Source organism: Callospermophilus lateralis, chromosome 11, assembly GCF_048772815.1.
Source record: "Callospermophilus lateralis isolate mCalLat2 chromosome 11, mCalLat2.hap1, whole genome shotgun sequence".
NCBI lineage: Eukaryota > Metazoa > Chordata > Mammalia > Rodentia > Sciuridae > Callospermophilus > Callospermophilus lateralis.
The window spans coordinates 972,193-997,864 of record NC_135315.1 but is presented as its reverse complement, the minus strand read 5'-3'; the positions used below and the strand labels follow the sequence as shown (position 1 = coordinate 997,864).

At 58.0% G+C, this 25,672-nt stretch overlaps 4 protein-coding genes across 7 annotated transcripts; 2 read left to right on the top strand and 2 right to left on the bottom strand.

The window, feature by feature from the left end:
- The first annotated feature begins 2 nt into the window (after positions 1-2).
- On the top strand, positions 3-7,164 carry Lrrc45 (leucine rich repeat containing 45). Of its 3 annotated transcripts, none has more exons than XM_076869104.2 (18): positions 3-111; positions 469-724; positions 1,136-1,197; positions 1,548-1,618; positions 1,861-2,039; positions 2,244-2,372; positions 3,426-3,538; positions 3,917-3,975; positions 4,220-4,297; positions 4,485-4,620; positions 4,695-4,772; positions 4,861-4,972; positions 5,067-5,137; positions 5,511-5,603; positions 5,772-5,864; positions 6,195-6,368; positions 6,441-6,588; positions 6,668-7,164. In XM_076869104.2, the coding sequence occupies exons 2-18, from the start codon at positions 505-507 to the stop codon at positions 6,862-6,864; spliced, it is 2,013 nt and encodes a 670-aa protein (XP_076725219.2). In that variant the 5' UTR covers positions 3-111; positions 469-504; the 3' UTR covers positions 6,865-7,164. The 3 variants fall into 3 exon arrangements, with proteins under 3 accessions (XP_076725219.2, XP_076725220.2, XP_076725221.2); XM_076869105.2 differs by having other exon boundaries at positions 3-159; XM_076869106.2 differs by lacking the exon at positions 2,244-2,372.
- A 386-nt stretch (positions 7,165-7,550) lies between these two features.
- Positions 7,551-9,653, top strand: Rac3 (Rac family small GTPase 3). 2 transcript variants are annotated; one of them, XM_076869107.1, is made up of 6 exons: positions 7,551-7,689; positions 8,185-8,256; positions 8,449-8,566; positions 8,669-8,731; positions 9,144-9,303; positions 9,439-9,653. In XM_076869107.1, the coding sequence occupies exons 1-6, from the start codon at positions 7,655-7,657 to the stop codon at positions 9,567-9,569; spliced, it is 579 nt and encodes a 192-aa protein (XP_076725222.1). In that variant the 5' UTR covers positions 7,551-7,654; the 3' UTR covers positions 9,570-9,653. The 2 variants fall into 2 exon arrangements, with proteins under 2 accessions (XP_076725222.1, XP_076725223.1); XM_076869108.1 differs by having other exon boundaries at positions 7,569-7,689; positions 9,144-9,307; positions 9,439-9,578.
- Positions 9,654-11,417: 1,764 nt separating this feature from the next.
- LOC143409486 (L-xylulose reductase) lies at positions 11,418-13,317 on the bottom strand. Its single transcript, XM_076869787.2, has 8 exons — positions 13,197-13,317; positions 13,004-13,101; positions 12,373-12,527; positions 12,238-12,280; positions 12,060-12,159; positions 11,917-11,981; positions 11,710-11,827; positions 11,418-11,583 (listed from the first exon to the last, which is right to left on the bottom strand). Exons 1-8 carry the CDS (start codon positions 13,246-13,248, stop codon positions 11,480-11,482), a joined length of 735 nt encoding a protein of 244 aa, XP_076725902.2. The 5' UTR covers positions 13,249-13,317; the 3' UTR covers positions 11,418-11,479.
- A 2,259-nt stretch (positions 13,318-15,576) lies between these two features.
- Positions 15,577-17,294, bottom strand: LOC143409875 (carbonyl reductase [NADPH] 2). Its single transcript, XM_076870438.2, has 8 exons — positions 17,243-17,294; positions 16,716-16,813; positions 16,454-16,608; positions 16,330-16,372; positions 16,152-16,251; positions 15,999-16,063; positions 15,755-15,872; positions 15,577-15,680 (listed from the first exon to the last, which is right to left on the bottom strand). Exons 1-8 carry the CDS (start codon positions 17,292-17,294, stop codon positions 15,577-15,579), a joined length of 735 nt encoding a protein of 244 aa, XP_076726553.1.
- Between the last annotated feature and the right edge of the window lie 8,378 nt (positions 17,295-25,672).

The following is a 25,672-nucleotide window of genomic DNA, read 5'->3' as shown; positions in this document are numbered from 1 at the left end:
AACTCCTCCGCAACGCCTCCTGGGAGTTGTAGTCCCCTTCGTCGTTCCCGGCGTCCCCTGCTCTTCCTGGATACTGTGGCGCCCGGGCAGCGGGAAGTGCGGAGGCTGCTAGTGGGTTCCGCGGCGCGAGGGCGGGCTGGGAGCCGCGGGGTCCGTAGGGTGGGTTCGGGGTACGTGCGACGCGCCTGCCTGCTTCCTTGACTTCCCTTGCCAACCTGGGACGCCCTCCTTGAGCGGTCCCGACCATCCATCCACCTTCCCATCTCACCCTCCTAGGCCTCCCCCTTAGGATCAGCGAAATTCACCCCCAGCCCCCGTCGTTCCAGGTGCCGACCGCGCCCGGGCGCCACGAGTGCCCGCGCTGAGCCGGGTGTTTAGCGGCTGCCCCTCCCGCAGTTAGGTGTAGGCCCCCAGGGAGGAGGCCCCTCGGTCGCCTGCCCAGCCGGCTCATGTGGAGCCTGTCTCTAGGAGCATGAAGGGGAGGCCCAGTCCGCGCTCGGGGACATGGAGGAGTTCCGGCGTTCCTACAGCCGCCTGTGCAAGGAGAGTGGGTCCGAACCCCAGGAGGCTGTCCTGCAGCAACTGCACCAGCTTCCACGGGGCCGGCTGGACCTGGCCACGCAGAGCCTGACGGTGGACACCTGCAGGGCCTTGGGCAAGCTGCTGCAGAATCAGACACTGTTGACAGAGCTCGTCCTTAGCGACTGTATGCTGAGCGAGGAAGGTGGGTGCCTGAGCTGCAGGGTGGCCTCTGCAACTTAAAGGGCTGGCCTCTGTAGCTGCAGGCAGGGAATTCTTCTGTGTCACTTGATTGTTTCCTCTTCTCTGTATATCCTAAAGTGAGAAAGTGTCCCCTCCCAAAACCTGGGAGCAGAGGGCAGTTTCCCTGTATAACTGAGGAAGAGCAGCCTTAACGATGAGGTCTCAAAAGCCCAGTGCTGCCTGGCAGGGCAGCAGGTGTTTCAAACTAACTTTACAAGGAGCAAGAAGACTGATTCCCATTGTAAACCCAGAACAGTGGGAACGGCAGGGCAGTCCTCCCTCCTGTGTCTGGGGAGATGCCCTGAGATGGGACCCACAGTGAAGGCTCAGGGGCAGCAGAGGCAGAGAGTGACCACTCATCTCCTTTCTCCAGGAACCACACTACTGCTCCAAGGGCTGTGTGCCAACACTGTCATTCGGTTTCTGGATCTGAAGGTGAGCCCGCCTGCACTTTGGGTAGGAGAGGGGGAAATGCAGGGTCCTAGGGTCTGGGTCTTGACAGTGGCCAGAAACCATGTCTGTAAGATCTTCTGGCGCCCAGGGCCTCCATGACTCCCCTCTGATTGTTCCACACATGTGTGTGTTGGGGGCAGTGCTCCCATAAACGCTGAGTGCACCCGTCCCAGGATATAGGGAAACTAGGTTCTGAAAGGACATGTGCTTCTTCCAGAGCTTGCCTCCCTGCTCTTGTCTACTGCCCGACCAAAGCTCTAAGGGGTAGGGATGTGGAATTCAGAACCTACCAGGGTGACAGGAAGTAATTGGCCAGGCTGTTTCTATCCTAGGGCAATAACCTTCGAGCTGCAGGGGCTGAGGCTCTGGGAAAACTCCTTCGACAGAACCAGTCCATTCAGAGGTACAGCACCATCCAACCCACCTCACCTCCCAGGTCCCTGTGGCTCGGGGCTGGCCCCAGAGGACATAGTCCTGTTGTCTGGGTTCCACACCCGTTGGTGGGGAGTAGGTGGGTATGAATCACTCAGGAGACTCCAACCTCTACCAGAGACCTGAACCCACAGCCTCTGTAGTCTGTGGGCCCTGGGTCCCCCTGGGTCAGGTGCTCCACTGGGCTGAGCACCTCGAGTCCCCTTCCCACAGCCTCACCCTGGAGTGGAACAACCTGGGCACATGGGAAGATGCCTTTGCCACCTTCTGTGGGGGCTTGGCAGCCAACAGCACCCTGCAGCAGTTGGACCTCCGCAACAACCAGATCAGTCACAAGGGGGCAGAGGAGCTGGCCCTGGCCCTAAAGGGCAATGCCGCCCTCCAGCAGCTGGGTGAGGCCTTCTGCACTCGGGCTTCCCTGGTGGGACCTGGGGCGTCTCCTTCATCCCCTGCTCCCTCATCCCTCTGCTGCTGGAAGGAGTGGGCTGGGCTTCCTGCTTTGTTGGCAACCATAGGCAAAGGAAGCAACCTGGGCTAGGCCAGCTCCCCGACCCTGCCAGGTGCCTTCCATCTAGTGACAACAGGTTTCCTTCTAGACCTGCGCTGGAATAACATTGGCCTCCTGGGGGGCCGGGCCCTGGTGAACTGTCTCCCCAGCAACAGAACCCTGTGGAGGCTGGACCTGGCTGGGAACAACGTCCCCAGTGATGTCCTCAGAGCCGTGGGTACGGGTGCACAAGGCTGCTTGCTGCTCAGTTTGGAGCAAGGCATGAAGCCCTTTGGCAGAGGCCTGTCCACCATGGGAGGGGGGCAGCTCAGGGCTGTGGACAGGTAAGCTTATCAGGAGTAGCCCAGCCTAGGAAGGCATCAGGAAGATGAGGGAACAGCAGAAGGCCCCCCCCACTAGGTGCCTGCTGCTTGTTGCTGTCGAGGACTTAGCCATGTGCTCGTTCAGTTCTTAGGACCCCGTATGGGGGAGGGATGTCACATTTCACAGACTGGCAAACTGGGGCCCTGTGACTAGGAGCCCTGGCCCTAGCTAGGGAGGGCATTTTCTTGGTATTTGTCTCCTGGTCATCCTTGTGTTTGTGGCTGTGCATATGAGCCCTGTAGGTACAGGGCCACATGACCTATGCTGCTTCTGCCTGAGCTATGGCCTCTCCTACTGGTGACCCCTCCCCAAGTCCCTGTGGATGACACCTCAGCCCCAGGATAGCAGATCCACATCTTATAACTCTCCATCTGTTGCACAATGCTAGCCACAGAAGTCTGAGCATGGGCCCAGAGTCTGGACCATGGCCTCTTCCACGCTCCTCTGCCCCAGGGTCACCTCCTCCTGATGGTTCTGCCTAACCCTCTGTCATCTCCAAGTTCTTACTGTTCCTAGACCTTCCTCCATGCAAGCAGTAGCTGTTGAAAGGGCTTTTGATTTCTACAGCTGCCTAGGTCTTTCCAGAATACCTGTTAAGGTCGTACAGTAGCCCTTAACCTTTGTGGTGGAGGACAGATGCTCCAGCATGGTGGCCACCTTGTGGTGGAGTGACCTCCCCAGATGTGCAAGAGATGCCCCCATACCAGGCACCTCCTGCATCCAGCCCCCCCCCACACCCCTGTACTGGAGGCGGGTGTGTCGATTTGTTAGAGATGGTACCTGCCACAGTGTTGGTTCCCAAATGGCCATTTTTCCAGTATAGCCGGTGCAGGGCTGGGCCAGTCTTCTGCCTTTCCTAAGGCTGAGCAGACACCCACCCTGTGGGTAATACAGCTCCTTCCAACAGAGCAAGCCATGGAGCACAACCAGGACCGGCATACTGCCTTCCAGGAGACCCAGACCCGCACCCACCTGCTCAGCAAGGAGGTCCAGTACCTCCAGGAGGAGAAGTCCAAGCAGGTAAGCAGACATCCTCACAGACCTCGGAGCTGCCCATGCCCAGTCTAGCTGCTGTGGATGCAGCTGGCTGTGGCCCGCTCTCTACTCCCTCGCACCCGTGCTATACCCATCTTTCCTTCCTCCAGACCTTGGAGCCTCTGAGGCACAGATAACCACCCCCAAGGTGACCTCTTGGTCCTACTTCCTTGTGCCATGTGAGAGCCAGTGTCCCAGCCTCCAGCTCCTCTCTGCAGGGCACTTTTCCTTTGAATGAGGCAGTGGGGCCAGGGGCTGAGTGTTGCCCAACTGTGTAGGTGGGCGTCTGCTCTCCTTTGCTTGGTCAGGGCAGGGCAAGCAGTCTCTGGACCCTGAAGAGGGTTTGGCCTGTTCTGTCCCCAGTTTCTGGATTTGATGGAAACAATCGATAAGCAGCGAGAAGAGATGGCCAGGAGCAGCCAGTGAGTGGGCCTAGGGTTGGGGAGGCGGGGCTGCAGCTCAGCTGCACACCTGGGGTCACTTGCCTGAGAATGAGAATGAGTTGTACTGTGAGCTTCCCCAGGAGGGCTGGAGGGTCAGTGCAGGTACAACACACCCTCTCAGCTCAGAGTTTGGTGAGCCGAAGGTGCAGAAGGAACCACGGCTGCTCGGCAGGCCAGGGAGGGCTCCCGGATTTGGGCTTCTCAGACCCTCCTCTGCACACAGGGCATCGGCAGCACGTGTGGGGCAGCTTCAGGAAGCCCTGAAGGAGAGGCACTCCATCATCAATGCCCTCAAGGCCAAGTAAGCAGAACACTGGAGCTGTGCCCAGGGGGCAGGGGAAGGGAGTACGGCCTGTGCACAGGCAGAGGCAGTGGTTACTCACGAATGCTCTCTGTGAGAGGTGAGTGCTGGCTGGGTTTGCAGGAGAGAGGCCCCCGGACATTGCTGATGGAGTTGGGGCGGAGCTGGCTGGCCCTTCTTCTTGCAGGCTGCAGATGACTGAGGCTGCCCTGGCTCTGTCGGAGCAGAAGTCCCAGGACCTGGGGGAGCTGCTGGCCACGGCAGAGCAGGAACGGCTGAGTCTGTCACAGAGGGAAGAGAAAGAACGCAGGCTGGAGCAGCAGGTGGGGCACGTGTGAGTGGGCAGGTGGGGGTGGCAGCAGTGTAACCAGTGGTACTCACCCCACACCCAACTCAGGAAGCTGCAGAACGGGAGTCTAAGCTCCTCAGAGACTTGTCTGCTGCCAATGAAAAGAACCTGCTGCTTCGAAACCAGGTATGAGGGTCATGGGGTCACCACCCAGGGAGCCAAGATGGGGCCAGCCTGGCTGGCCCAGCTCTGGCCCATGCTGCTGGCTTTCCAGGTGGATGAGTTGGAGCGGAAGTTAAAGTCTCAGCAGGAAGAGCTGTTTCTGACCAGGCAGGAGCTAACCAACACATCAGCTGAGCTGAAGATTCGAGTTGTCCAGGCTGAGGGTAGGCACAGGCAGGCCTGCCACTGAGGGGACAGGGAGCCCCAGGGATGGAGCATCCCAGAGAAGGTTCATGACACTTTCCTCCTGTGCTTTAGAGCGCTTGGATGTGGAGAAGAGAAGGGCCAGACAGAACATGGAGGACTCCGAAAAACTGCGCTTCAAGGAGGTGCATTCTTGGTGCACATCATGGGGCCCCTGGTTCCCTCATCCACTTGGTGCATACAGACAGGCTGCCATGGCCCCAAAGCCCACCCCTCATGGGGTCCCCTCACTGACCTTGAGTTGCTGGTGGCAGGCAATGTGTGTGCATTGTATAGTGCAATCTGATGTGTGCTCCCCACAGGCAAAGGGATGCCCACCTGCCCTGCTCTGGCATGCATCCTAGGGCACCAGGGCTGGGCTGTGCCCTTGTACTTGGCTCCTACCAGCACCCCCAGGGTGCCCCCAGAGACATGTGCCTTCCAGGGCAGGGATTCCATGGGGGTGGGCTGGAGAGCCTGCACCTCCCCACCCTGACCTCTGACTCCACTCCTGGGCAGGTGGAGCACATGACCCGACACCTGGAGGAAAGTGAGAGGGCCATGCAGGAGAGGCTGCAGAGGCTGGAGGCTCTGAGGCTGTCCTTGGAGGAGGTGAGCCACGTGGACTGAGGCAAGCTCCAGCCTAGGGTGAACGAGGGATGGCGGCTCCACTTGTGTCCCGTCTTGGAACCCTGGAGCACACCTTCCTGGTTTCAGCCCCATGGCCCAGAAGGGATCCTGGGCCAGAGCAAGATGGGCTAGCTTGTGGTGTCGGTGCAGGAGCTGAGCCGTGTAAAGGCAGCAGCACTTAGTGAGCGTGGCCAGGCTGAGGAGGAGCTCATCAAGGCCAGGAACCAGGCCCGCCTGGAGGAGGTGAGGCATGGCCACAGGTACACGTGGCTGGTTGCAGTACCCTGCAAGGCCTGTGGGACTGTTGAGCCCTTGGGAATGTGGCTAACATGGGCAAGGCCAGGGCTGTGGGCCCCACAGCTAGGCCTCTGAGAGGGGAGAGGGCAGCACCAGGAACCAACAGGGCTAGACTCAGGCCTGGGGTTGCACCAGGGGATGGTCCTGGAGGCACAGAGATAACAAGTGGCACTGTGGAGCCCTCCCTCAGCTTGCCTAGAGGTGGGAGTCAGTGCATATGTGTACTGTTGCTCAGGCCAGGAGGCCCTTGGGCAGCAGTGCCTCCCATGCCCGCAGCAACAGCACCTGGCTCATCTGGAGGAGAAGCTGCGGCTGCTGGCACAAGCCCGGGATGAAGCTCAGGGCACCTGCATACAGCAGAAGCAGACAGTGGCTGAGGCCCAGGCGCGGGCCAGCCAACTCAGCCTGCAGGTGGAGGGGCAGCGACGGCGCATAGAGGAGCTGCAGCAGGTAGTGGGGTTTCCAGGGATGCAGGTCCCAGGGGTGCCTGCTGCTGCTGGGTCTCATCCCCATACCCCACAGGAGTTAAGCAACAAAGACCAGGAAAAGGTAGCCGAGGTGACCAGAGTGCGAGTGGAGCTGCAGGAGCAGATGGGCCGCCTGCGGGCCGAGCTGACAGCCCAGGAGACTCTGAGGGAGAAAGTGGCAGCCTTGGAACGACAGCTGAAAGGTGCGTTCACACCTGGCCTGAGAGTGAGCTGGAACGGGTCTCAGAGGCGGCCCCTTCTCACTGAGCCCCTCGCCTGCAGTGATCGCGAGTGACCACCGGGAGGCGCTGCTGGACAAGGAGAGCGAGAACGCGTCCCTTCGAGAGAAGCTGAGACTCAAAGAGGCTGAGATCGCGCGCATCCGGGACGAGGAGGCCCAGCGGGCAAGCTTCCTACAAAATGCCGTCTTGGCTTATGTCCAGGGGTCTCCCCTGAGATCTCTGAGTCCCCCAAAGTGAAAGGCAAGGAAAGCAGGATCGCCTTGGGAGAACCGAGGGGTGGCATCCCTCGAAGCATCCTTCCTCAAGGGCAGGCCTTGAGTTCAGGTCTTTTCAACCGTGGGGACAAACAAACCTGGCGTCCCATGGGCGTGCGGCCCAAGCCAAAGTGACCCTCCAGCCCTGCGCCAGGAGGGGTGCGCGTGCAAAGGAAGGGGTTGCTGGGTCCCGATCCCATAAAGACGCGGGGACAGTGGCGGCGGAGGGAGGGCGTTCCCACCGCAAGCGCAGTCTGGAATACAGAACTTTCGCTCTCGGTGATGCCTGTTGGCCCAGCGCCTTTCTCTGTGCGCCGCTGTCGACCCCTCGGGAAGGCCCCCGGGGGCGGGGCGGGGTCGCCGCTCGCTGCGGCCGCGTGCCCGGAGGGCCGCCAGGTCCCCGGCCTGCAGATCCCCGCGTCTTCGCCAGCGGCTTCCCTGCCGCAGGGGGGCGGTGTCCCCGGCGCCGGGGCTCCGCCCCGCAGGCCTTGCCCTGGGGTGGGGACCCCGGGTCCGAGCGCGTCGCGGCAGCTCGCCGGCGCGGGGACGGACTGGCTGCGCCGCCCCGCCCCCGCCGCGGCTCGCCCGCCCCGCCCCGCCCGGCCGCGCCGCGCCGCGCCGCGCTGCGCTCGGCTGTCTCCGCGCCCCGCGATCGGCGGCGCTCGGCTGTCTCCGGCCGCTCCTCGGCGCTCGGGTCCGCGGCCGCTGCGGCGCCGGGCATTTCTCCGCAGCTCGGCTCGCGGCCGCGCCCGCCGCCGCCCGGCCCCGCGCCCATGCAGGCCATCAAGTGCGTGGTGGTCGGCGACGGGTGAGTGCGGGGTCGGCGGGACCGGGGCGGGGCGCGGCGGCCAGCGGCGCGGGGTCCTGGTGGGATGGCCCCTTACGCTCTCGCCCCGGCCCGGTCGCCGGTCCCAGGGGCGGGTGGGGCGGGTCCCGCTTGCGGGTCCGCGGCCTCCGCCCGGGCACACCTGAAGCTGGCGGGTCCCCGCCTGGGCTCCTGGTGGGTGGGGCCAGGCCTCTCACCTGCACCCAGCCCTCCGCAGCCCCACCCTCTCCTGCAGCCCTCCCGGGCGCGCGGCGCGTGGATCTCGCGTCGGACCCAGGGTTGGGAGGCTCTGCTTCTGCGCCCTGGATATTCTCCCCCAGTCCCGGGTGGCTCTGGATCTGCTGGGGATCCCCGGGCCCCACCCCACCATCCCAGCCACCCAAACTGGTCTCTGGCTCCGTGGGAGGGGCTGCCCTTGTTAGGCAGAGGGTGCGAGGCTGGGCCCGCGAGCCACGTGGGCTGGCCCTCTGTCCGCAGCGCCGTGGGGAAGACATGCCTGCTGATCAGCTACACAACCAACGCCTTCCCCGGAGAGTACATCCCCACTGTGTGAGTGCCTGCGGGTGGGAGGTGCGGCAACCAGCTGTGGGGGCTGAGCGCACACGGGGACTCCTCCGGGCCCTCATTCGACCCAAGTGGCCCGGGTTGTGGGCCTCCTCAGTGGAGTTGAAGCGCTGGGCAGCCGGCTGCTGGGTGGCCTGTGGAGCCCCTGTTGAGCCCCGTTGCCACTTTGCTCTGCAGTTTTGACAATTACTCAGCCAACGTGATGGTGGACGGGAAGCCAGTCAACCTGGGGCTGTGGGACACTGCAGGGCAGGAGGACTATGACCGGCTGCGACCTCTCTCCTATCCTCAAACTGTAGGTGACAACAGGGCCAGCCAAAGGAGCTGCATAGCTCCGGCGGGGGTGGGGACAGGGAGCTCTTGAGCCCTTCCTGACCTCTCATCCTCCTCCCTCTAGGATGTCTTTCTGATCTGCTTCTCCTTGGTGAGCCCAGCTTCCTTTGAGAATGTCCGTGCCAAGGTAGGCCAGGCTGGAGGGACCGCACGTCCTGGGGAGGGCTGGCCGTGAGCATCTGCCCCAAGTCAGGGATCTCTTCCTGCAGACCTTAAGCAGCGTGTCCTTCAGAGGCAAAGGAAACGTTCTGATTGAGGGGACACTGAGGGTGGCTCTGGTGGGCACTGCTCAGAGGGGCGGACAGCTCCCCCCTGGAGGTGGGCCCTGACTGGCGGCCTGGTGCGCCTTAAGGCCTTCTGGCCGGGCATTTGTGTTCCCAGTTATTTCCCCAGTGTGCCCCAGAGTGGAGGAGCCCAGCGTGTCCAAGGAGGGAATGAAGAGGCCTGGGGAACTGGGGCCTGCCCTGGGCAGGACCAGGGGAGCAGCCTAGACATAGGGGGCCACAGTGCCTGCAGGCTCAGAGCCTCTGTCCCCACAGTGGTACCCAGAGGTGCGGCACCACTGCCCCCACACGCCCATCCTCCTAGTGGGCACCAAGCTGGACCTCCGTGACGACAAGGACACCATTGAGCGGCTGCGGGACAAGAAGCTGGCACCTATCACCTACCCACAGGGCCTGGCCATGGCCCGAGAGATTGGTGAGTGGGTTCAGCATGGCCCCAGGTGGGAGATAAAGGGTGTGTTCTGGGGTCCCTGCTTGCTTTCCCACTGCCCCATCCTCGCTGTCCTTTCGCTGACCCCTTTCTCCCCCACCACTACCCTGCTGTCCCCAGGCTCTGTCAAGTACCTGGAGTGCTCTGCCCTGACCCAGCGGGGCCTGAAGACGGTATTTGATGAGGCCATCCGGGCAGTGCTCTGCCCACCCCCAGTGAAAAAGCCTGGCAAGAAGTGCACGGTCTTCTAGAGTCCCCCCAGGCCAGCCTGGGGAGGGACAGCGCCTGCCCAAGTGTGCCCTTGTGTTGAGCTGTTTGGTGTCCGAGTCTGCTGTGGGGAGTGGTATGGGTGGGGAGGGGGAAGCATGGGGACAAGGCTGGGGTGACAGGGTCCTGTCCCCTCTGCCTCCTCTTTCTGGGGTACAACTCCAGCCTTCCCTGGCCCCCATGAGAGGCCAGGAGGGAGCAGGGTCTCCCTCAGGGCTGCAGGGGTGGGTCCAGGGCAGCCCCAGGATGGGCTTCCCTGATGGGTGGGTGGGTGGGAAGGTTCTGTCCACTTCGTCCCCAGAGGGGGCGGCCCCTCCTTATTTTATACAATAAAACATTCTCCATCAACACTCCTGCTCCTCACTACCTGTCCTGCCCATCACCCTGGGGCGGCTCACCCCTACTACCCCCAGCAGATGCGGAGGAGTCTGCGGCAGCAGACTTGGATACAGGTTCCCAAATGGGACTTTGTGCTTGCTCACACTCTGGGTAAGAGGCACTGCTCCTGGCCCCAAAACCCTCCCCAAACCAAAGCAAGGCAGGTGCCTTTAGCCCCTTTGGATGCTGGCTGGCCTGGGGCCTGGGGGGCTGGGGGTCTCCTGCAGCTCCCCGGCGTGCTGCCAGGGAAGGTGTGCAGAGGCTGGAGCCCAGCCAGGCCTCATGAAGTCCTGCTGGACCCAGGGCAGCTCCCCACAGCACCCAACCTCCTCTGCTGCTATTGAGAAGAGGAAGGGCCCAGCCTAACCAAACAAATGGCGGTCAGGAGGAGAGACAGTTGATATTGCTGAAATGAGAGAAGAGGTGGGGGCAGCCCAGGGAGGGCCGCACCATAGTCTGGGGCTTGGACTTTACCCTGGAGGCCTCAGACAAACCCAGGACTAGAGGGTGCCCTGCAGGGCCACACTTCACCACCCCCACGTGTGCCAGGCAGTTCACACTGGCTCAGGAGGGCTGATTGATGCGTTTTCAGGTGTTTTGCTAGCTACTTGTTAACAATAGCCGTCATTACTTGCAATTAGTTGTATTAAAACCAAATTTAGGGGCTGGGGTTGTGGCTCTGAGGTGCAGCGCTTGCCTAGCATGTGCGGGGCCCTGGGTTCGATCCTCAGCACCACATAAAAATAAAATAAAGATATTGTGTCCAGCCAAAACTAAAAAAATATATTTAAAAAAAAATTTAGTCAGGAGGCTAGGGCAGGAGGATCATTAAGTTTGAGGCCAGCCACAGCAATTTAATGAGACTTTGTCTCACAATTAAAAATAAATGGGCTGCAGACATGGCTCAGTGATAAATTACCCCTGGGTTCAATCCCTAGTAACAAAAATACAACACATGGCCGCCTATTTTGTGATAACAGTGTCATCTGTGCCTCGGGATGTTTCCATTTACTACTGGACCTAATAGGGTGCTACTGCCCACCTCTCTCCACTCCACATCCAATGACATTTAGTGAGCAGCTTGAAATAGGATATTTATACCACAGAAATGGGCAAGCCCACAGCTGGAGCACAAAAGCTGTGGGGTGTTCTAGTATGGGGGGGACAGCTGTCAAATCCAACCAGGTCGCTCGGGTCACCAGTGAATGAGTGGAGTTTGACGTGCCTCTCCCTCGTTAACTCCAAGGGAGGCCCACAGTCAGGTGGCTGCAGCTCCCTGCCACACAAGGCCAAAGGCCACCACTCTAGGAGCCAGCCTTCATGAAGACTTCACCTCCCAGCTCCTGCCAGAAGGCCAGTCAGGCCTGAGTCTCAGATGTGAGAGCCAGGCCACCACCTGGTCTGGCTTGTGAATCTGCTGGGCCTTGGCCTCCCTCGGAATCGGCACACAGGGAGCTGAAGAATGAGGTTTATTGGAGGGTAGGGGAAGGCTAAGTATGGGGCTGAATGGGCGGACTCAGGTAGCTAGGAAGCCCCCGTCCACTGGCACAGTGGAGCCTGTGGTCATGCTGCTTCGATCACTCAGCAGGAAAAGGATGGTGTCCACCACATTCTCCATCTCTGTGGGCGGGGGGGAGGCGTGTCGGGCACAGACAAGGGGCTGGGGAAGTGGCTCAGTGGCTTCCAGCCCCAACCCCAGCAGGCACAGGCCACTGGTGCTGCTTCACCTGGCTCAGCCTGACTCACCTGCAAACTTGCCAAGTGGGATGCGGTCCAGCATGACTTTGGCCTTGTGGGGGTCATTCCAGTTGGCCTGGCCCATGGGTGTCATCACCACTGTGGGGTTTACTGCATTCACTCGGATCTGCACAGGGACAGGCAGGGATCAGCAAGGCCAATAAGGTGCCCTGGGCATGTGGGCTGGGTGGTGGGAGGTGCCCCAGCCCAGCTCACCTTGTATGGCCCGAGCTCTAAGGCCATCACCTTGGTCAACATGTCCAGAGCACCCTTGGTAGAGCCTGTGAAGAGGGACATCTTAGAGTCCAAGCTGGCCAGGCTGGAACGGAGCAGGGGCCAGGTCACAGCCCGTCACTCACAGTAGACAGTGTGGTTGGTAAGTGCACGCTGGGAGGCCTGACTGGAGACATTCACAATGGCCCCGGGGGCTCCCCGTGCAATCATGCCCCTGGCCACAACCTGAAATTGCAGAGAGACAGGAGGCAGAACCAGCACCCTTCTTCAGAGTTCCTGCTCCTACCAGGCAGGACAGCTCACCTGGGACACCTGGATGACAGCCCTCAGGTTCACATCAAAGGACCTAGTGGCAGATGCAGAGTCCTAGTCAGGGACTTAGGGCTGCTCCAGGGGACATCCCCTTCCTGCAGTGTTCCTCTACCCCAGCTGGCTCACATGTCAAAGGCCTCCTTGGTGACCTCCAGAAAGGGCTGCAACAGTGCCACGCCAGCATTGTTCACCAGCAGGTCCACGGGGCCCACGCTGCCCAGGGCGTGCTCAGTGGCCTCCCAGTCTGCCAGGTCCACACACAAGGGCTCCACTCCAGGACACTGTATTGGGATGAGGCACAGCTACCAGCGGCTCCGTGTCAAAGAAGGGGCACAGGTGGACTGCTGCCACCTGAGGGAAGGAACTGGGCTGGGAGGAGTTGGGCTGCAAAGGGCTTTCAGCTAGAGGAGCTAGGGGTCTCAGGGGTCTCAGGGGTCTCAGCTGCCTACGGGCAAACCCGGGCTGCGCTTCCCGGAGCTGGGCCCGCCTCCGTCCAGTTCATTTCCTCTCTGCCCCAGCGATCCTGGCGCAGGGCCAGGTCAGAAGACACTTCAACCTCATCCAAGCCCAGGGGGCCAAGCCAATCTACCCCCCACCCTGCCAGCCACCTCCTGGGAGGGGGTGCTGCGGGTCCCTGCCAGCCCCAGCGCCAGGCGCCTGGCCAGAGGCGAGAAGCACCGTGCCCACGAGGGGAGGCAGGGGGCCCAAAGGGACCCACTCACCCGCTTCTCCGCAGGGCTGAGACTGTAGCGCCTACCTCGCGGACAAGGCTATTCAGGTCGGCCTGGGTCCGGCTCACAGCCACCACCCGTACGCCCGCCGCATGCAGCGCCTGGACCAAGCTACGTCCGATGCCTAGGGCGAGCGCGGCTCAGTGCCGGAAAACCTCCGCCAGCCACCCCCCGCCTGCGCCTCCAGCCCGCCTTCCCCTGTCCCGGCCCGCGGTCCACCTTTGCCAGCGCCGGTGACCAGCGCCCGACGGCCCGCAAGCCCCAGCTCCATGGCGACTCTTACTGGGAACCCTGTGCTGGGCCCCTGGACTTGGAGTTCTGGCGGGGGCGGGGCGCTGCAAGACCCATCACAGGGCGGCTTCCGGGTAGGGGGCGGGGACATTCTAATAACGCCCCCTCCTGGGAAGAGGGGAGGGCAGAACCGTGGAGAGGCCGAGTCCCCGTTGGCCCGGGGGCGGGCCTTTTCAAACAGCCCACAGATTGCACTGCGCTCTAATCTGGTTTAGCGAGTGCCGATTGGCAAGTTTTTCCCTGCCAAATTTATTACAAATAAATAAATAATAATAATAATAATAATAATAATAATAATAATAATAGATAAGGTAATGTCAGAAATAACGTGCAGCTACTCCTGTAATGGAGAACACAGTACTGACAGGTGCAAAATGTTTCACCCCTCCCGCTTCCAGAGGCCGGGAGTGGGTCTTGTTGGCTCACTTGTAATGCCCAGAAAGAATTTGGACGACCGAACGAACTTGCCAACAGGGTTCCACGTTAGCCTCAAAGGGAGTTAGTTGATCCCAAGGCTACCCCAGACTGCCCATCAGGCCACCAGCACCTTTAAAAGTAGATAGAAAGGAAGGGGGTGGGATATAGCTCAGTTGGTAGATGCTGGCCCAGCATGCACAAGGCCCTGGGTTCAATCCCCAGCACCAAATAAATAAATAAAAGGTTAGGACTGGAGTGATGGGAGGTACGTGGAGGCCAGCAAAGGAGCGTACTGCTACCTGAGTCCTCAGGGCTGTGCTGGATCACTCTACAAAAGCTATTTTGTTCTGTTGGTCATGGTGGGGAAGTCTAGAGTCACTGCTGTCCTGATGACCTTCTGTAGTAGGGAAGTGGTGATGTGTGGGGCTTTGGGGTGGACAGGCTGGAGCAAGGATGGCCAGGTGAAGCAGGAGGCTCAGATTTTTTTTAAAAAATTAGGTAAGAAAGTGAATTTTTAGAAGGTAAAAAAATCGACATCAAATATGGAACACAGATTTGAGAGACCCTGGAAGATGGTCAAGGACACTCTCCCCACAGGCCTGGCTTTTAGCCTGCTCATCACCCCCCTGTAAGGTCCCTGTAATATCTGCCTCTGTCCCTAACCTTGGACCCTGCCCTCTGCCCGCCAGAGACCCAGGGAGGGACAGCCCCTAAATGGTCCTTCCTCAGAGGCACCTCTGCTTATATCCTCTCAGTGGTTGAGCCTTGCCCCTGCACAGTGTCCAGATCTCATCAGCTGTATCAATTGTCCTGGGATCCTGGGCCAAACAGGCCCAAGGAAGCTTCAGCTCTGTCCATGCTGTTACCAGTCAGAAGTACCCTCCCGCGACTCCCACCCCACCGTGCCCTCCCAGCCACTTGCCTAGACGTCTCAGCCCCAGCCCCTCGTTCTCTGCTTTGGACGTTGTGCCAGGGTCTCCAAAATGCCCGGGCCGTGTACCGGGCCAGCACAGCTGAAACCCCACAGGGCCTCAAGCCGCTCTGGCCAGCCCTGCGTGGCAGGGCTGCTGGGCTGATTCCGCCTGACGGTCAGTAGAGCAGAGAGGGCGAGCGCGCTTGGGCGCCCTCTTCCGGTGTTCTTGGCGGGAGGTGTGCCCGGAGCGGGTCGGGCGTCCCAGGGAGAGGATGGACAGACACTTGATCCACCGCCCGCCCCGCTGTCTCTGAACGCTGGGCTCCTCTGGCCGAGCGTGCTCCCGGTCCAGCACCTCTCTCCTCCCCTGCACCCTGGGTGAGCCGCAGGGGAGGGAGGTCGCCGCAGGCTGCTCCCTGCCTTTTGCCTCCGCCCTGGGCTGGATGAGCATGCGGGAAGGGGCGTCTTCCTGGCGAAAGAACCGCAGCCCTTTGGCCACGAGGCGGGGTCAGCAGCTTTCAGGGCGTGCGGTCACTGTTCCCCCCGCCCAGCGTCGCAAGGCGCCCACCCAGAGCGCTGCTTCCGGGAAAATAGCGTCCATTTATTTATTTAGACAAATGGGCAGTGGTGGGCGTGAGGGCTCGGGGTGCGGCGGTCTGTGGGGCCGGCACCTGGCGCGGCAGTGGGCCAGGACTGGGAGACGCGTCTGGGGGGTGTGGGGCCGAGAGCGGGGCGTGGCTAGGGGCAGGGTGTGGGCGGGGCGTAGATTGAAGGTGGGGCTTGACAGGGCGGGAGCAAAAAGGAGGGGAGGGCTGGGCGTGGTGCCCCCTCGACGTGCGCGGTGGCGGGGGCGTGGAGGTGGGATGGGCCGTGATGTGGAGCGGGGCTTGCGGGGGGGGGGGGGCCGGCCAAGAGCCGGGCTTGGGAGGGGCGAGCCGGACAGCCCAGCTAGCGAGTGGCCCGGCCTGCTGGCTTGCTCTAGGAGGCCAGGTAGCCGGCGTCCACCAAGATGCTCGAGCCGCTGGTAGAGGCGCTACCGTCGCTGAGCAGGAAGAGGATGCTGTTCACTACGTCCTCCACCTCTGCGGGGCGCCCGACGGTCAGTGAGTCCGGCTCAGCCGTCAGACACGCCCCACCCGCGCCTTCCTCCCCAGACCTGCAAACTTCCTCAATGGGTGGCGCTCCTTCAGCTTTCGGGAGAACTCAGGGTCAGCTGAGACTTTCTTGCCCATGGCCGTCAGAACCACCGTGGGATTCACCGAGTTCACTCGGATCTGGAACCAGGGACCAGAGATGGCAACCTCAGCTGGTGGTTACTAACCCTACCCCTTCACCCACGACCTCTGTGTCCCTCTAGTGCCCCCTCAGGCTTGGCCCTCAGTCCCCATTCGTTGGCTCACCTTGTATGGCCCTAGCTCCATGGCCATGGCTTTGGTCAACATGGTCATTGCACCCTTGGTGGAGCCTGCACCGGGACAGCATTGAGAACCCCTGAGGGACTCAGCCCTCCTTCCAGGGAGGCCCAGCCCCAGAGCCAGAGGCTCTGCACTCACTGTAGGCAGCCAGGCTGGGGAAAGGGACGTAGGCCACCATGCTGGAGACGTTCACAATGGATCCTGGCACTCCCCGGTCTATCATGCCTCTGGCCACGACCTGTAAGCCAAGAGTGGGGCAGCTCACCTCACCCCACCCACCCACCCTGTGACTGGCTCACACCTTCCACAGGCTCACCTGAGACACCTGGAACACAGAACGCAGATTCACATTGAAGGACCTGGCAGGAGAGAGGGACCATGCTCTGCCCACCTGTGCTAGGTGGCCTCTCCCCAGCCACAGTGCTCTTCCCACCTCCTACCTGTCAAAGGCCTCCTTGGTGACCTCCAAGAAGGGCTGCATCAGGGCCACAGCAGCATTGTTCACCAGCAGGTCCACAGGGCCCACACTGCCCAGTGCCCGCTCCGTGGCCTCCCAGTCTCCCAGGTCCACACACAAGGGCTCCACTCCAGGACACTGTGGGAGACGTTGCATGGAGGCCTGTGGGTGGTTCCAGCAGGCTCCTGTGGCATCCCTGAGGGTGTGGAGGGCAGGCCTGGCCCCAGCAGGGCTGTGAGCCTCACCTCTTTGGATAGGCTGACCAGATCAGCGTTGGTGCGGCTCACAGCCACCACTCTGGCTCCTGAGGCATGCAGGGCCTTCACGGTGTCCCGTCCAATCCCTGCAGGATGGGATTCAGTGGAGAGGTGTCCCTACACACCTGGTCAGGGCTGGGGTGAGGGGAGCAGGTGCAAGTGAGAGTTGCAGCCCCTCCCGCCCTGGAATGAGCCGGGAGGTGATGCTGGTCGGAGGGCAGTGGGCCAGGATGAAGTGGAGCAGGGACTGACCGGAGTCAGGCCCGGGGCATTTCCCTCCCACTAGGCCCAAGGGAGAAGGATGTAGCTGGACCCCCATCTGCCAGCCTGGGTCTGGGCTGAGACCAGGGTGAGCTCTCCCGTCTCTGTGGGCTGGGGAGGGACTCCAGCCCTGGGTGGTGCAGTCAGGTGCTGGAGGGTGAGCTGTGACCAGGTCACCACGGGCCTCTATGTGGCTTGGTGTCTGGTGGCCCTGTTCTCCCCAGCACCTAGCACTCACACACTGGCTCACTTACCTTTCCCTGCCCCTGTCACCAGAGCCCGCATGCCACTAAAACTCAGCTGCATGGTGCTGCCTCTCAGCCTGGTCGTGCAGTTAGGGGAGGACTTGGGTTTTTATAGACTTGGCCTGGCAGGCAGGGCAGGGGTGGGACCAGAGCCAGGGAGGCCTGGCAAAGGTGGCATCACCCACTTCCTTCAAGGATGGCCCTCCTCACTCCCTGACGTGGCAGTCAGATGCTTTGTTGGGATTTGGAGAATAAATTTAAAAAAACAGTGTGTGTGTGGGGGGTAGACACAGAGAGTGATGGAAAGTGCAGGAGGGCTGGGGGTGTCTGTTGGGAGTCTCCCTGAGAACTCCCCGGGCCTTTCAGGTAAGGAGCCCCTAATGTAACATGGCGGCGGACAGATTGCCAGTGGGCAGATAACAAGTTGTTTTGAAAATTTTCTAATTGGTCCTCCCGCCTTCCGTGCCGGTGGACAGCTCATGCCCCCATGAATCTTATGCAGGGCGGATGTGGTGCCCGTAGGTGATGACCTGACCTTTACCATGACTGGCCCCGGGGGCTTCCTGGTTTAAGAAAACTGACTCTCACTTTCTGTCTAAGCTAGCACCAGCTTACGATAAAGGGCTTCATCTTCGTCACTGCTGTCTGTGTGTGCATTTTAATCTCCGACGACGAACCTTGGCCTTTCATTGGTGCCGAGACCCGGGAGGGGAGACTCCTCATTCTGAGGACCCCCTCTCTCAAGGTGCGCCGTCCTCGTTCACCTTTTTGAGCGCTGCTGCCTTCCACCCAACACCGGCTCTCCAATAGGTGACTCCTTCTGATGGACAGCCAGTGAGTCCGCCTCCCCCTCTTTGGGAATCCATCTCCAAACGGCTACATGCAAGGCCTTGGCTGTGACCCTTCAACAAGGCCCTTGACGCCTAGTTTGGAGGAGAGAACGCACCCCACCACGACTTTCAGAGTTACGGTGGGCTCTCTGGATGCCCATCTCATGGTTGATGAGCTAGAAGGGACAGAAGAATAGGCACTCCCTGACTCTCTTTATCTAAAATCTCCTTCTCCTCTCCTGGGAAAGCCCTGACGTCAGGTGGCCTGTGGCTCCTGGCCTTCTGAAGTCTCCCTGGTTGGGCTCTTGGGTGACGACTCATTTGCCCTCCTGGCCCCGGCTCTCCCGAGTCTCTTTGGTTGACTTCTCCTTTCGGGGACGCCTGTAGGAAACTCAACCAAAATCTGTTCCAGGCCAGGCCATTCACCTCTTCTCTTCCTGCCAAGAGTCACTATGGGAGCCTCTTCTTCCCTCCCCCTGATTCCCCTCTCAAATGCCCCCTGGCTAACCTCAACCGGTTGTCCCTCACTCCTGACATCAAACCCAAACTCCTTATCAAATTCAGGACACAAAATTGGCCATATTACCAATTAGACAACCAAAACCAATGGCCCCCAGAGGGGTCTCTAGATCCTCAAATTCTTCGTGACCCTTTTAACTTCTGAGAGTGCTCAAAAAAGTGGAAGGAGATCCCCTATATGGATAAACTTCCTCTTTTCATATTGCCCTGTTTTACTTGGCCACCGGCTGGAAAAACCAGCACTCCAAAAGCTAGACACCCCGTTACTAGTTTTTCACAAAATATGTGAACAAGGCCTCTGGCCTTGAGCTGGGCTTCACCGAGATGTCTACATTTCTAAGATAAGGGCTCCTTGGGAACAGCTGGCAGGGGAGGAAAGAGAGGGGAGAAGAGGCTCTCCCCCTCCCAGGTGTCCTTGAAAAGGTAACTTGCCCAGAACAGAGAGAAAACCTGCTTTTTGTGAACTTCTGCAGACTGTGAACTTCTGCAGACTGTGAACTTCTGAGCCCCTCCCCTCACATGTTGGGTACAAAATTCCGAAACTACCTAAACTTGGGGTTCAGGGGATTAATTGATTACAGCAGAAGATGTGCGCTCTGAATCTGGTTGCAACCAAATAGGACTGTTTCCCTATCTTTGGTGCTATCTTAGGTGCCTTGCCTTGTCCGTCCCTACAACAGTATGATTCCATATACTTAAACATTGATTTTATATCATTTAATGTTCTATAACTGGACCTGTTATCAATAAGATTAATATAAAGTTCTATACACTGGGTACAATTTAAATATAATATCATATGTTCATGTGACATCAAGCAACAATATATGTAAACGTTATAAAATGATATTTAAAAACAAAGATCAGCTTCAACACTGGAACACTTTACCTAAGATTTATAAATCTTAGCCTTACCTGAGATAAAGCTCTGCCTCCCATCTTACTACATGTCAGAATGACTCCAAAGTAGGCCAGACTTCAGGTAAAGCCCAGTACTCTTAATTTAAAGTGAAACTGACTTTGCTGGATGTTTATGATCAAGATTCAAAGTTAAATTAAAAGGGCCAAAAAAAACCAATATTTGGCTCTGGCCCTCTGAGTCACTCTGAATCCAGGGAACAGGGAGCTTCTCTAAAGAGCTTTGCAACTCTGGGCCACATGACCTCCTGATCAGGGTGATTAATGAGACCCTGGAGAAAGAAAAGCCAATCAGTGCATTTGCTGTGAAGAGGAGGGTCGCCAAAGAGGGGAGACATTCCTGATGCTTCCAAGGGAAGCCACATGGTCAAGCAAGACCTGGACCCATCCTAGCGCCAATGGCAGTAGCAGAACTAAGAAGCTGCTCTCAGGTTCCCCCACGAGAGACCCCTGTGGGAACTCCGCTTACTCTTAACAATAGATAGAAACAAAGTCAATTTTGACCAGCTTGATGTTAAACACCTACCAAAACCAGTTAAGCCAAAAAGTCATTCCTGGGAGTCATGAAAGACAAGAACAGCTAGAAAAGAGGAGACAGCGACTAGCCAACAGGCTCCACGGGGAATGTTCAGTCAAGTATGGCCTTGGCTCCTCCCCCTCGCAGGACCCCTATTAGTCCTCTCTATGTTTCTCCTAATAGGACCACGTCTGTCAAATTGCCTACAGAAGTTCCTGCAAGATCAGATACACAAATTCACCAACCAGTCAGTCAATCACTACTTCTTCAAGACTACCAGCCCCTGGTGCCCAAGACGGAGACCCACGACTCATGACCAACTCCTCTGGCTCCAGAGACTCTGCCCATCTAAAACCCTCTCTAACCCCTTTTCCAGCTTTCACAACCCTCTTTCACTTCCTAGGAATGAGAACTGCTCTCCAGCAGGTCCACCTGCTTGTTCTGTCTGCTCTACAGCATCCCCACAAGGAAGCATCAAACCCAAGCTCCCACACCTCAGATGAGGAGCTGCCGCCCAGGCAGACTGGGAGGTCAGCTCCACTCACGTGCCTGGGCACAGAAAGCTTCCCTACCGACTTACTCTGGTTGATACTTTTTCAGGTTGGGTAGAAGCCTTCCCCACATCCAGGGAGACTGCTGACACATGGCCTCCATCCTCATTGAGCGGATCATTCCCAGGTTCAGACTTCCCGCCTCCATCCACTCAGACAACGGTCCGGCCTTCACTTCTCAGGCTGTTCAGCTCGTCTCCAAAGGCCTCCACGTCACTTGGAGGCTCACGTCCCCCACCAAGCCCAGTCCTTGGGTAAGGCTGAGAGGCTAATGGCATTCTCCGGGATCATCTCACTGAACTTGCTATTGAGCTCAGGCTCTCCTGACCCAATCTCCTGCCGTTGGCCCTCCCCTGAATTCAGGCAGCCCCAAGGGCCCCCTCAGGCCTTAGCCCCTTTGAGCAACTCTATGGGTGCCCTGTCTTAACCACCCAAAGCTTTTCAATCACTCCTCCCCCCCCTGTGTCCTACCTGTCCTATCTCACACTTCCACACAAGCTCCTAAGGGAACACGCAGACCGGTGCCTTCCTGCACCATTCATTGCCTCAAGCCCAGCACAACCAACCAACAAGCAGAACTTATAGCCGCCACAGGAGCAGGTGAACTAGCAAAAGGGAAAAAGCTTTCTCTATACACTGATTCCAAATATGTCTTTCATTTACTGGATTCTCATGTGGCTATCTGGAAGGAGAGGGGACTCCTAACTACTAAAGGAACTGCTATTATAAATGCAGCCTTATTTCTGATCTGCTACGGGCTTCCACGCTGCCTTTACAGCTGGGAATAGTCCACTGTGAAGCCCGTCAGACCGACTCTTCTCCTGCCACAGTGGGCAACACTAAAGCTGACCAGGTCAGCCTGGTCAGCCGCCCTACAGGCCCCATCCTCTTCCTCATTGCTCCACCTTTCCTCTGAGGAGCCACCTCCTGACCCTCAGCAGCTCATTAGATTCCTCCATTCACTGCTCCATGCTAGCCCCCAGAGCTTATCGACTTTCCTTCAGTCTTTTTCCCCTCTTTCCTCCGACGATCGGACCTTTCTGCAACAGGTTACATCCACATGCCAGATCTGCCAGAGGACCAACACCCCCTTAAAATCCAGACGCTATCCTTCTCATCAGGCCCGTGGTCACACCCCGGGAGCTGACTGGCAAACTGATTTCACAAACATGCCCAGGGTAAAAACATCAAATACCTCTTAGTACTGGTGGACCCATTCTCAGGGTGGAGAGAGGCATTTCCCACATCCAATAAGCGGGCCTCCACGGTTGTGGATCGGTTGGTATCTGACATAATCCCTCTTTTCGGGATGCCCACTTCCATCCAGTCGGATAATGGCCCAGAATTTACCTCGCAGATAACTCAGGGGCTGGCTAGGCGCTATCACTCCCTTGGCATTTCCACTGCCCTTACCCTCCCCAAGCTTCCAGGAAAGTTGAAAGAACTAATCCGTCTCTCAAAGAAACCCTCACCAAGTTCACCCTGGAATTAAGCTTAGACTGGACGAAGGTCCTCCCCTCGGCCCTGTTGCGTCTCAGGGCTTTACCAAAGGAACCAACCAACCCTTCCCCATTTGAGGTTACGTACAGCCTCATTCTTACGCCCCGGAATACAGACTGAACAGTTACCTACACCCGATTCCCACGCTCTACCTCTCCTTTTCCATCTACACTCTGAACTTTGGAAATACCAGGACTGGCTTTCACCTGACCCAACCATTACTCAAAACCCCCTCACCCTAACGCCTGGCCAACAGGTATATTACTGCCCCCCAAGTGAAAGACCCCAACTGCATCCCAACGGGAGGGCCCCGCCTCGGTTATCATGTGCCCTCCCTCGGCAGCAAAACTCAGACTCACAAATAATCAATTAACTCCATGGATTCATATTTCCAGGCTCAAACCATGCATCCGGGAAACTGATTCTGGCAACATTGGACCAGAGGACTCGCAAGAATCCACACCTACATACTCTTGCTCTCCCCACCCTACTGACCCTTTAAAAATCCGTCTCTCTCGTATTTCTGCCCTTACACCCATAGCTGAGCACATATCCAAGAATGTGCCTTAGCTTTCTGATCCTCACCCCAAGGGTAACGCCTTTGCCATCGTATGTCTGGAGATTCAAGGTGAGAGAAACACACACACAAAAAACACCCGGACCACCCGCTCGGCTACCACTTCTGACTGTCCCCTAACAGGGTGCTCCTCAGCCATCTATATTGTACTCTCTTCCTCTTCCTCTGAGCTCATTAAGCAAGCCAGCCACCCTTACTTATGTTTTTTTGATATGACCAAAATAAGGATTACTGCAAACAGTGGTCGGAAACCTACGGAGGCTGCCCCTATTGGTCATGCAGAATTCATGATGCATATTCAGGGCAATTAAATGTAGGAAGATTTAAACTTGAGTCTGCCTCCCACCAATACAAGCTGACCATCCCAGACCCTGGGAGCCCATGCTGGGCAGCAGGAGTAAAAGCTTCCTTTTATTGTGGTGGGTATGCCTCCACTCCCTGTGGTTCCTTATCCATTACCCGGAAATATGTTTCCATAGAGTCCCCTGTCTCTCTTGTCTCAACAAGCAGAACAACGGCTGCTCGCATCCCTAGAAAGCCAACGCACTTCTGACTCGCAGGCTTCACCGATCTATACCTGGGTACAGATCATCACTGACACATTGTCCTACCTAAACCAAACTTTCCCCGCTGCAAGTCCAGCAAATTGCTTTCTGTGCACTTCCCTAGCACGGCCCTTACTTGCCTCAGTTCCAATAAAAGTTTCCAGCGCGGATGTTTCCAGCTTGCCCAACTCATCCTACAAAAAGGATCCTATTAAACCCCTGCAGAATGTTCCTTTGTGGGAACCCGAGGAAAATAACCACACCATGATTCCTCGGGTTGCCTTCTGGGATCCGCGACTCCCAGTTCCTTCTGGCAGGTTTGCCACCGTAACCTAACCATCAACCACACCACTTACTCCCCACCGGGGCTCTTCTTTGGTGCAATGGGACTCTCACCACCATTGTACTCTCCAGCATGCCTAGCCCATGTTTGTTAGTCACCATAGGTCCACAGATCACTATAGCAACTCTGAAGTAAAATGCATCCTTAACCCTCTAAAACGTGGAAAACGGGCTGCATTCCTTCCGTTAGTGGTAGGCATTTCATTAACGCCCTCAGCGGCAAGTGCAGGGTTATGGGGGGTGGTAAACTTAAGTCATTCCCTATGGGCTGTCAAGGACATTAATTCAAAACTTGAAGGAGCACTTTCTTCCACAGCAGAATCTCTAACATCCTTACAAAAACAGGTCACCTCATTGGCACAGGTCACCCTTCAGAATCACAGGGCCCTAGATTTACTCATGGCCGAAAAGGGCGGAACCTGACTTTTCCTTAGGGAAGAATGTGCTATTATGTCATGAGTCGGGTCTTGTAGACGACAACGTCGTTACGCTCACTGACCTGGCAGCCACCTTCAGGACCCCAACAGTTCAAAGCCTTTTCTCTTCCTAATGTCCACTCCCCTTCTGGCATGGGTGTGGCCCATCCTTGGACCCCTATGTGTGATCTTTTTAATGTGTCTATTTTACCATGTATTATAAAGTTTATTCAAACTCAACTAGGTAAAATCTCTAGCCAAACTTTTAACCAGCTTCTACTTAGAAATTGTCAGCTTCTGGCCACAGAGAATCAACCGCCTTCTCCAGAGAACGCCCCTCACAATGCTGAAAAACCCTTCAAAGGTTCCTGGGATACCTTCCTGAGAGCGACATCTGATGATGCCTGGCTTGTACCCGCCGTAGCGACTTACACCGACTGGACTGAAGTGATAATGGACCTTTGGCTACAGGGAACATTTTGTGATGTCACATCTGACCTTATACCAATCTTTGCAGCTCTCTTGTGGGGACTGCTAACTTCCCTCCTTCAGACCCCTTCCCGGCGACGCCCCCACTCAGCAGGAAGTAGCCAGAACGAATCTACGTCCCTTTCCAGATAATAACAAAAAACGGGGAATGTTGGGAGTCTCCCTGAGAACTCCCCGGGCCTTTCAGGTAAGGAGCCCCTAATGTAACATGGCGGCGGACAGATTGCCAGTGGGCAGATAACAAGTTGTTTTGAAAATTTTCTAATTGGTCCTCCCGCCTTCCGTGCAGGTGGACAGCTCATGCCCCCATGAATCTTATGCAGGGCGGATGTGGTGCCCGTAGGTGATGACCTGACCTTTACCATGACTGGCCCCGGGGGCTTCCTGGTTTAAGAAAACTGACTCTCACTTTCTGTCTAAGCACCAGCTTACGATAAAGTGCTTCATCTTCGTCACTGCTGTCTGTGTGTGCATTTCAATCCCCGACCACGACCCTTGGCTTCTCAGGGCTGTCTGTGCTATGGCCAGCTAAGTGCTTTACCAAGAGACATCCCCAGCCTGGAATGGTGTCCACTGGTCTCTTCTGCACAGAGGCCTTTCCCTTAACACTGTTTTGCTACTAGGCCAGAAGAGGAAGCCGGGCTGTGCCCAGTGGGAAGGGGGTGTAGCTCCACACTCAGCACTGCACCCTGGACTGGCTCTGCTGCCCGGGGTGGGGACAGGCACCTAGAGCGCAGCGGCAGGGAGCCCCGTCAGGAGCCAGTTGGGAAGACGCGCCTGTGCACCTCGCCCCACCTGCCATGCACCTGGAGGTCACTGAGCTGAGTCCTCCTCACCTGTCCTTGCCAGGTGCCTTTCACCTGCCCCGGCCAGCCCTGGACTCTGCTCAGTAGCCACCCTGAGGCACCCTTCTCCCGAGGTGGTCCCTGAGTGTGGCGGCTCCTGCTCAGCAGCACCCCCCGGAGGTGTCCTTCTCAGAGCCAACGGCCGCATTCGGGGGGCAATTTAGCCCCATGGGCAGGAGGCTCCACAGGCCCACCCCAGCTCTGAAAGGAAAGTGACCAAGAGGTCTTTATTGCGGTGCTGATTAACAGGGAAGGAAGAGAAAGAGAGAGAGAGAGACAGACAGACAGACAGCAGGGAGAGAGAGAAGAAAGAGAGAGGGGAGGGTTTTTATGGCCTCTGGGTCTGCAAGCTGACTTGTTGGTGTAATGACCTGGGGTCACACAGCAGGG

Excerpts from the sequence above, each read along its gene's own strand:
- Lrrc45 (XM_076869104.2), top strand. The coding sequence starts at position 505 with ATGGAGGAGTTCCGGCGTTCCTACAGCCGCCTGTGCAAGGAGAGTGGG. Across the intron at positions 4,773-4,860 it reads ACCTGCTGCTTCGAAACCAG|GTGGATGAGTTGGAGCGGAA; the intron begins GTATGAGGGTCA and ends CTGGCTTTCCAG. Across the intron at positions 5,604-5,771 it reads TGAGGCTGTCCTTGGAGGAG|GAGCTGAGCCGTGTAAAGGC; the intron begins GTGAGCCACGTG and ends GTGTCGGTGCAG.
- Rac3 (XM_076869107.1), top strand. The coding sequence starts at position 7,655 with ATGCAGGCCATCAAGTGCGTGGTGGTCGGCGACGG. Across the intron at positions 7,690-8,184 it reads TGCGTGGTGGTCGGCGACGG|CGCCGTGGGGAAGACATGCC; the intron begins GTGAGTGCGGGG and ends CTCTGTCCGCAG. Across the intron at positions 8,567-8,668 it reads CTCTCTCCTATCCTCAAACT|GATGTCTTTCTGATCTGCTT; the intron begins GTAGGTGACAAC and ends TCCTCCCTCTAG.
- LOC143409486 (XM_076869787.2), bottom strand. The coding sequence starts at position 13,248 with ATGGAGCTGGGGCTTGCGGGCCGTCGGGCGCTGGTCACCGGCGCTGGC. Across the intron at positions 11,828-11,916 it reads TAGAGCTCGGGCCATACAAG|ATCCGAGTGAATGCAGTAAA; the intron begins GTGAGCTGGGCT and ends GTCCCTGTGCAG. Across the intron at positions 11,584-11,709 it reads CCCACTTGGCAAGTTTGCAG|AGATGGAGAATGTGGTGGAC; the intron begins GTGAGTCAGGCT and ends CCCCGCCCACAG.
- LOC143409875 (XM_076870438.2), bottom strand. The coding sequence starts at position 17,294 with ATGCAGCTGAGTTTTAGTGGCATGCGGGCTCTGGTGACAGGGGCAGGG. Across the intron at positions 16,373-16,453 it reads ACCAAGGAGGCCTTTGACAG|GTCCTTCAATGTGAATCTGC; the intron begins GTAGGAGGTGGG and ends CTCTCCTGCCAG. Across the intron at positions 15,681-15,754 it reads CCCATTGAGGAAGTTTGCAG|AGGTGGAGGACGTAGTGAAC; the intron begins GTCTGGGGAGGA and ends GGCGCCCCGCAG.